General features: G+C 44.3%; 1 protein-coding gene across 2 annotated transcripts; it reads right to left on the reverse strand.

Moving 5' to 3' along the window:
* Positions 1 to 264: 264 nt before the first annotated feature.
* Positions 265 to 8,893, reverse strand: LOC124007890 (inositol-3-phosphate synthase 1-B-like). 2 transcript variants are annotated; one of them, XM_046318738.1, is made up of 11 exons: positions 8,620 to 8,893; positions 4,655 to 4,777; positions 4,359 to 4,520; positions 3,452 to 3,584; positions 2,946 to 3,139; positions 2,666 to 2,815; positions 2,357 to 2,572; positions 1,935 to 2,099; positions 1,517 to 1,609; positions 1,218 to 1,435; positions 265 to 1,112 (listed from the first exon to the last, which is right to left on the reverse strand). In XM_046318738.1, exons 2-11 carry the CDS (start codon positions 4,766 to 4,768, stop codon positions 923 to 925), a joined length of 1,635 nt encoding a protein of 544 aa, XP_046174694.1. In that variant the 5' UTR covers positions 4,769 to 4,777; positions 8,620 to 8,893; the 3' UTR covers positions 265 to 922. The 2 variants fall into 2 exon arrangements, with proteins under 2 accessions (XP_046174694.1, XP_046174693.1); XM_046318737.1 differs by having other exon boundaries at positions 1,517 to 1,630.
* Between the last annotated feature and the right edge of the window lie 202 nt (positions 8,894 to 9,095).

A 9,095-nucleotide genomic window follows, 5' to 3' on the forward strand; every position in this document is an offset into this window, starting at 1 on the left:
TGAACCCAATAGAAAATCTTTGGAGGGAGCTGAAAGTCTGTATTGCCCAGTGACAGCCCAGAAACCTGAAGGATCTGGAGAAGGTCTGTATGGAGGAGTGGGCCAAAATCCCTGCTGCAGTGTGTGCAAACCTGGTCAAGAACTACAGGAAACGTATGATCTCTGTAATTGCTAACAAAGGTTTCTGTACCAACTATTAAGTTCTGCTTTTCTGATGTATCAAATACTTATGTCATGCAATAAAATGCTAATTATTTACTTAAAAATCATTTGTGTTTTAGATGCCGTCTCTCACAGTTGAAGTGTACCTATGATACAAATTACAGACCTCTACATGCTTTGTAAGAAAACCTGCAAAATCGGCAGTGTATCAAATACTTGTTCTCCTCACTGTATCATTGGAACAAATACATGAACAGATTTTGGTTAAGTTTGTATGTATATGAGCAATAAGAGTCTAAAACCACAGAATATTAAACTGGTTGTCCAAAAGTGACAATGGTTAAAGCCAACTAGAGATTATGTTTCCTACTGTATGCATCTTACACAAATAGGTCAAATAAAACATGATCATCATACAGTATGCTGTATAAAGAGTTTGGCTAACTTTCTATGGATCTAATTTAACTGCACTGTAAATAAGTATCTAAATATGTAATAGTGTGTAACCCGTGGAAGAGTAGCTGCTGCATGTGCAACAGCTAATCGGGATCCTAATAAACTAAACTATGGATGTAATTTAACTGCACTGTAAATAAGTATCTGAATGTGTAATAGTGTGTAACCCGTGGAAGAGTAGCTGCTGCATGTCCAACAGCTAATGGGGATCCTAATAAACTAAACTATGGATCTAATTGTTTCTCTATGGCTGTGGACACTTCTAGAATCTTCCCCCTGATGACAGAGACCTAATCTGCAGCCATTATCCAATCGTTGCCTCTTTCACCACGTGTGCGCAGACACCATTCTGTTGGGAGGCGTGGTAACCGTTGCTTAGGACCCTCTTGGTAGCCACATTGTCGTAGATACGGTTGTCGTGGCGAGGCAGGAAGCCCCTCTGCAGCTTGTGCTCCAGGTGCATGTGGTTCTGAGGAGGGAGACCAAGGCACGCTCTGAAAGGCAAAAGGGATACCTAGTCAGTTGCAAAACTGAAGGAATATAACCACAGAGACCGGCACAACATTATTGCCCAGCGACAGGGTGGTAGGTGTTCTGACCTCATGATGTTCTCAATGCAGGCTCTCTGTCTGAAGTAGGCATTGACCAGCGGGGCCCCAGGGGGGACAAGGGGAGCTTTACACATGAAGGAGAGGATAGCCAGGACACTGTGGAAGGACTGGAAGGTCTCTGATCCTTTGGGCCGAACACCTACACGCTGACACAACTCTGTGAGGAGGACCAGGTCCAGGATGATAGGACTGGCTAGCAGAGAGTCCTGGAGAGAGACACCTTTTGTTAGAAAAAATAAATAAATCAGGTTGAGGTGTGTGTGTGTGTATGTGAGAGAGAGACTCACCTCACAGGTGTTGTGCATTGCGATAGTGTTGGTTCCTCCCATCATGATCTCAGAGGTGTATTCATCCATCGCCCTCTTACTGTCCCCCACATACGGCACATACTTAATCACCACCTACACACACACACACACACACACACACACACACACACACACACACACACACACACACACACACACACACACACACACACACACACACACACACACACACACACACACACACACACACACACACACACACACACACACACAGCAAGACAACTGAGTCAAGTATTTCTCAAGAAAAACTATGGATACTTTCTGCCACTTAGTAAAACAAAATGCGGTGCTATTGATATCTACCAGGTATGAAAAAACACACATTCAACTCTTAATTTAGATCAGGTTTCTCTGTGTTACACACACACAGACTTACACAGTGGTCAGGTTTCTCCCCATTGTGGTACAGTATAGGGTTGGAGTTGACCATGTCATCCACCACATTGCTCTTGGAGATCTCCTTGGAGCGGAACTGCTGCGGTGCTGAGAGGTTCATACCATCGTTGTTGCCAAGGTGATTGTAGCTGACAATGGAGGTGGGCTGTCATGGCAACAGACGGCAACACGTTATTTTACAGTCTGGTATTAACCTAGTGTTACACACATGAAATTGCCCTTTTACCTGGGTACAACTGTTGTAATAACAGTGTTTTAACATGTTGTATAGTAATTTTAGAATAACTTAGTAATTGTATAATGATGTACTTTGTCATTATACAAGTGGAACTGGAACTGTTCACAGAACAGAAGTCCTATTGAAGTGAATGAAACATCAAATGGACTGGGTCGACCTCTCACCTTGATCCCAGCACTGATGAGGAAGTCGACCAGGACTGACTTGATCTTTGTCTGACCAGACTTGAAGTCGTCTCCTGCTATGAACACGTTTCTTTCCACAGCCAGCTCTATCGCCCCAGGGACAAACGTGTTCTGGGGAGAACCGTTAATGTAGGCACAGCCCTCCAGGATACTGGCTACAGCAAACAAAGTAGAGGGAGACACCTCCCCACCTGACTGATAGAGACAGAGAGAGTAGAGAGAGTAAGAGAGAGAGAAGGCAAGAGCGAGACAGACATAATAGTATAGATAGATCTATCAGATCTCTACCTGTATGGCAGCCAGGAGATTCTCGGCCGTGTCGTTGACCCCGGCTGTGAGGTCACAGAAACGTTCCGTGTTGGCCGTCCACAAAACGATGACCTTGTCCACGCCGCTTGAATGCCGGAAGTCCTGAATGTCTGCTCTGATCTGCTCCACCTGCAGGGAGAGAGAGAAGAATCACTATTCAGACACACAGAGACACATAGGGTCTAGGGTATATGGGGTAAGAGCTAAAGGGTTAGGGGACAGGGTGTACGAGGCACACACTACTTGGGATTGGGCGTACCTGTTCAGCCATGGTCCCTTTCAGAACGTTGTCTGCTCGGCCCGCCTGGTTGGCAGCTATGAATTCTGGGATATAGATGGAAGCCCGGGGTCGGAGGTGGCTCATGTGTGGACGGAGCTTCTCCTGGAGGGACCAATCAAGGACCTCGGCTCTCTCCATCGCACTGCCCAGATCCATGGATGAGATGTCCCAGCCTGACACACACACACTCTCTCTTTATTTAATTAGTTAGCTAAAGTTTTACAAGCCTAATGTCTCTTAAAAGAAAACCCATCAGACAGGCCCAAAAGAACAGAGGACCAGTTAGACTAGAGGTGTGTACTCGACCTCTGCCTCCAGGGCAGTGCTGAATAATGGAGGAGGTTAAACAGGAGGTTAAATAACGAGCCTGACAGACAGTTCACATGGAGACTTTTAACTTTTCCTTCTCCATAGTGGCCCCTGAAGAACTGACCTAGGGTCAGCATTCCTTCTCTTATTACATACACACATACACACTCCTTTACCATCAAAGACGATATCATTAGGGTGCATCATGGGTAAGAGGTCACGGAATGGAATGTTAACTTCCTTTCCATCTGACCCTGCACCTAAACACACAGTTGAGGACTGGAAGAGGGAACCGTAGTAGTTGGCTTTCTGGGAAGGGGGAGGGGGGTTCGAAAAGGGGGAGAGGGTAATAAAATAGACACAGAAGAAAAATAAATAACAAGTCTTGAATAATAACAACACACTAAATCAGTGGTATTCAAACGTTTTCTACAGGGACTCCTTTTTTCCCTGCCAGAATTTCAGCCGACCCCATCCGAAATCCAATGACACAACCTTACAACATTAAAATAAATTACATTTGGATTTGTACATCAACAAATAACCTTCGATTCACTACATTTTTATCTCTCTTATCAAAATTAAGAAAAACAATAAATAAATGTACTCAATTATTTTTTAAAGGATCTTTCTCAAAAACGTTTTATATTATCCTATACAATAATGTAGACTTTTAAATTTGTTTTGGCTAGCCCACTGCAATTCCCCCCACAACCCAAACTTTGAATATCTGCATTAAATGAAGAATGATTTGAGGAATTTTTTCAAACAGGAAAAAAAAGGACATATTTGGGGAAGTAATGATGCCCATATAAAGGTAAAGGACTGCCTGTGTTGTAAACGTTCGTGTGTCAGTCAATGTTAAACCCTTAAAACTCCACTAAACCCATCATATCAGTGTGTGTGTGTGTGTGTGTGTGTGTGTGTGTGTGTGTGTGTGTGTGTGTGTGTGTGTGTGTGTGTGAACCCATCGCTGTATCAGGGGTATAATGAGGCTCTGCATCAGAGGAGAGACATGTCTTTGGAAAATATGCTATAAAACGGTCACAAAGTAGGATCAACGACACACACACACCACCTTACATGTTCTCCAGTTTTGGTTCTCCAGGTGAGTCCCAGTCTGTTGGCCAGGACAGCAGCGGTGACGGTGGTCCCATTGTTTCCTCCCCAGCCAACTAGCATCACCCCCAGCCTGGGGACACGTCGCTCAGTACGGAACTCAAGCTCACTAACGGACGGGGTCACCTGGAGGGGTGGAGTGGAGAGATTTACACAGTTAGAAAGTAGATAGGTGATGCTGGTGTGTGTGTGTGTGTGTGTGTGTGTGTGTGTGTGTGTGTGTGTGTGTGTGTGTGTGTGTGTGTGTGTGTGAAACTTACTGTGAGTGTGTCTCCGTCCCTGCGTACAGCAGTAGTATGGTAGCAGTACTGAGCCTCGATGTGTGTATCTGTGTACTTCACATTGGGATTGTTGATACGAATGTTCTCAGTCATGACTGCAGGCTTGAGAGAGAGTGACAGAGAGCAGCATAGAGACAAAAAGAGAGTGAAAGAGTGCAACAGGACAGTTAGGGAAGATATTAACAGAGTTAGCCTAGTTCTTTGGCTTCATTTATTTAAAATCAAATCAAAATCAAATATATTTATATAGCCCTTCATACATCAGCTGATATCTCAAAGTGCTGTACAGAAACCCAGCCGAAAACCCCAAACAGCAAGCAATGCAGGTGTAGAAGCACGTTGGCTAGGAAAAACTCCCTAGAAAGGCCAAAACCTAGGAAGAAACCAGGCTATGAGGGGTGGCCAGTCCTCTTCTGGCTGTGCCGGGTGGAGATTATAACAGAACATGGCCAAGATGTTCAAATGTTCATAGATGACCAGCATGGTCCAATAATAGGTCTGGGACAGGTAGCACGTCCAGTGAACAGGTCAGGATTCTATAGCAACAAATATAGTTACAAAAATAAGTATATGTAACAGTATAGACTTTACGCCCATCCCCTCACCCCGACTTGGGCGCGAACCTGGGACGCTCTGCACACGTCCACAGTCACCCTCGAAGCATCGTTACCTATCGCTCCACAAAAGGCGCGGCCCTTGCAGAGCAAGGGGAACCACTACTTCAAGGTCTCAGAGCAAGTGACGTCACCGATTGAAACGCCACTAGTGCTAACCAGCTAGCCATTTCACATTGGCTACATATAGACTGAATAAATTGATAAGGTAGCTAACGATGCAAATAAAAAAAAGTTAGCTAGGTCGCTTAACATTGACAATATGGTCAAACTATCTACATTATCCACATTGATACGTTTAGAGGCTAATTGTCAAAAGCGTATTTGTCATCTTTTGGTTGAAAAGATGACACGTCAGTGGTGAAACATCACAACTGGAGTAACAACATTTGCCACAATTGGACTGGATAATGGTGAACATGGTTGGAATGTCGTTCAAATGTCAACAAAATACAATAATTAATTCATTTTAGAATATACAGCAAAATCAGTTGAAATCACACTGTGGATGTAGGCCCAATATACTTCAGAATTGCATTGGGGCTTCAAATCAAATTTTATTTGTCACATGCTCCAAATAGAACAGGTGTAGGTAGACCTTACAGTGAAAAGCTGACTTACAAGCCCCAAACCAACAGTTAAGAAAATACCCCCCCCCCCCCAAATGAAGAGATAAGCATGACAAATAATTAGACAACACAGTAAATAACAATAGCGGAGCTATATACAGGGGGTACCGATACGGGGGGGGGGGGGGGGGGATTGGGAGCAATAGTCTGGGTAGACTTTGCATTAGCTGTTCAGGAGTCTTATGGCTTAGGGGTAGAATATGTTTGGAAGCCTCTTGGACCTAGACTTGGTGCTTGCCGTACGGTAGCAGAGAGAATAGTCTATGACTAGGGTGGCTGGAGTCTGGAAATTTTTAGGGTCTTCCTCTGACACCGCCTGGTATAGAGGTCCTGGATGGCAGAAAGCTTGGCCCCGGTGATGAACTGGGCCGTACACACTTCCCTCTGTAGTGCCTTGCGGTCGGAGGCCGAGCAGTTGCCATACCAGGCAGTGATGCAACCCGTCAGGATGCTCTCGAAGGGGCAGCTGTAAAACCTTCTGAGGATCTAAGGACCCATGCCAAATCTTTTCAGTCTCCTAAGGGGGAATAGGTTTTGTCATCTGTGTGCTTGGACCATGTTAGTTTGTTGGTGATGTGGATGCCAGGGAACATAACACTCTCAACCTGCTCCACTATAGCCCGGTCGATGAGAATGGGGTGTGCTCGGTCCTCCTTTTCCTGTAGTCCACAATCATCTCCTTTGTCTTGATCACGTTGAGGGAGAGGTTGTCGTCATTGCACCACACGGTCAGGTCACTGACCTCCTTCCTATAGGCTGTCTCATCGTTGTCGGTGATCAGGCCTACCATTATAATTCCCCTTATAATCATTTTTTCCCCGCCTGGCTCTAGATTACACCCATCTATAGCCTACATAGGTCTCATCAAGAGGTTCTGATCTCTTGGCCTAACGGTTAAAGCGGTCGTTTGACAGTCGCTGTGTCCGAGGTGAAGTTGGTGACAGATGTGGGAATGGCGCCCTCGCAGAGGCATGTAGATGTGACCAACTGGGTACATACAGTTCGATGTCTATTTTTGATTAACATTTGGTTGAGTTGTCAACTAACGTGAAATCAACAGAACATGTCACCATGACATTGGATTTTAATTTTAATTTTTTTATTGTGTGAAAAAAAAACATGGAATTCCTTTACATTGATTACTTTTTGCAAATGCAATGCAATCCAATCCAGTTTCCACATTGACTCAACATCATAACATTAATTTATTTTTGTTGAAATTAAGTGGAAACAATGTTGTTTCAACCAGTTTCTGCCCAGTGGGGAGGGACTTGGTATAGAGCATTGGTTCCCCACCAGGGGTAGTAGGACCCCTGGGGGTACTTGGCTTTTCCACAGAGGATAGTTGAGAAGACTCGAGACCATAGACATACTGGTAAAATGCACATGAGGGGTACTTAATCCGGGCAGAGCAAAATTCAGTTTGGTGGTTTGGAAACCGAAAAAGGTTGGGAACCACTGGTATAGAGAGGCGTGGGGACAGCAAGTAACATAGCAACCTTAACCAATACCTTAGCCACCTTGTCAAAAGGTTCGGTGGGCCAGGGTTCGAATGCGGGTTTGGGCTACCCCCAAAATCGCCTGAGATGCAAAAACAAAAACAAATGTGGGTTTGTGCAACCCCCAAAATCGCCTGAGATGCAAAAACATATGTGGGTTTGTGCAACCCCCAAAATCGCCCGAGATGCAAAAACCAAAACAAATGTGGGTTTGTGCAACCCCCAAAATCGCCTGAGATGCAAAAACAAATGTGGGTTTGTGCAACCCCCAAAATCGCCCGAGATGCAAAAACCAAAACAAATGTGGGTTTGTGCAACCCCCAAAATCGCCCGAGATGCAAAAACCAAAACAAATGTGGGTTTGTGCAACCCCCAAAATCGCCCGAGATGCAAAAACCAAAACAAATGCGGGTTTGTGCAACCCCCAAAATCGCCCGAGATGCAAAAACCAAAACAAATGCGGGTTTGTGCAACCCCCAAAATCGCCTGAGATGCAAAAACCAAAACAAATGCGGGTTTGTGCAACCCCCAAAATCGCCTGAGATGCAAAAACCAAAACAAATGTGGGTTTGTGCAACCCCCAAAATCGCCTGAGATGCAAAAACCAAAACAAATGTGGGTTTGTGCAACCCCCAAAATCGCCCGAGATGCAAAAACCAAAACAAATGTGGGTTTGTGCAACCCCCAAAATCGCCTGAGATGCAAAAACAAATGTGGGTTTGTGCAACCCCCAAAAATCGCCTGAGATGCAAAAACATTGTATTGCTTTGAGCTTATTTCAGCCATTACAGGAGTGTGTTTGACAGGTTATTACTGAACGTTAACTGGGGAAAACGAATGGCAAAAGCAAGATTGTGTTTGTGTCGCCAGCGTAAAATGAAAGCAATCGATCCAGTGACAATAGGCTACAGGAAACAAAGGAAATTGATGGCTGAAAATGAGAAATCCTTAACTGGTTAAACTTGGCAAGCGAGTTGATGCTAATACACTGTACAGAATTACCGTTAGATTGTGAATACATGACAAGGAGTTTCAGGCTAATCCGTGACGCCTACAAAAACACATTTCTGAAGAGTAGCCTATGTATGCACAGATATTAGCAACGTAACTCCTATTGCGGAACTTTGACAGTGGGAATTCACTTTAGTGGTCAAAAAAAAGCCTAGTACGCACTTAAAGCCTACGCACTTTAGCCTACTTACCGTGGAATACGTTGGAGTCAGGAGATTTAATTTTCTCTTCTAAACAACAATGATAGGTTACGGACGGTTATTCGTTGATTTGATAGCTTGCTTGTTTCGATATTTCTTTTATATTTAATCTAATAATCTATTAAATCACTTGTTCTCAAGCGCAGCCCGACCTCTTCAATTCGTCAAGTGAGCCGAAGTGACCTGAAGATGGGACGTTCCAAAATTGCCGTTGCGAGTGCAGGAGGATATCCAGTAGAGCCCTGTTCATTTATAGATAGCTTAGTGGTAGAGCCGGACTGGCTTACTTGTAGGCAGAGGAGTGTCTATGCAAAATCCCTGACATTTACATATATGTACACGCCAGTAAAATTAGACTAGTCTTGCTATTAGGAAAATATAGACATAAAACATGCTGTCATACAAGTCAAGAAGTCCTAACGTTTCAGCAGTTGACTTGTGCTTTATGGAAAGTAATACTTAATAAG

This window comes from Oncorhynchus gorbuscha, linkage group LG21 (genome assembly GCF_021184085.1).
Source record: "Oncorhynchus gorbuscha isolate QuinsamMale2020 ecotype Even-year linkage group LG21, OgorEven_v1.0, whole genome shotgun sequence".
NCBI lineage: Eukaryota > Metazoa > Chordata > Actinopteri > Salmoniformes > Salmonidae > Oncorhynchus > Oncorhynchus gorbuscha.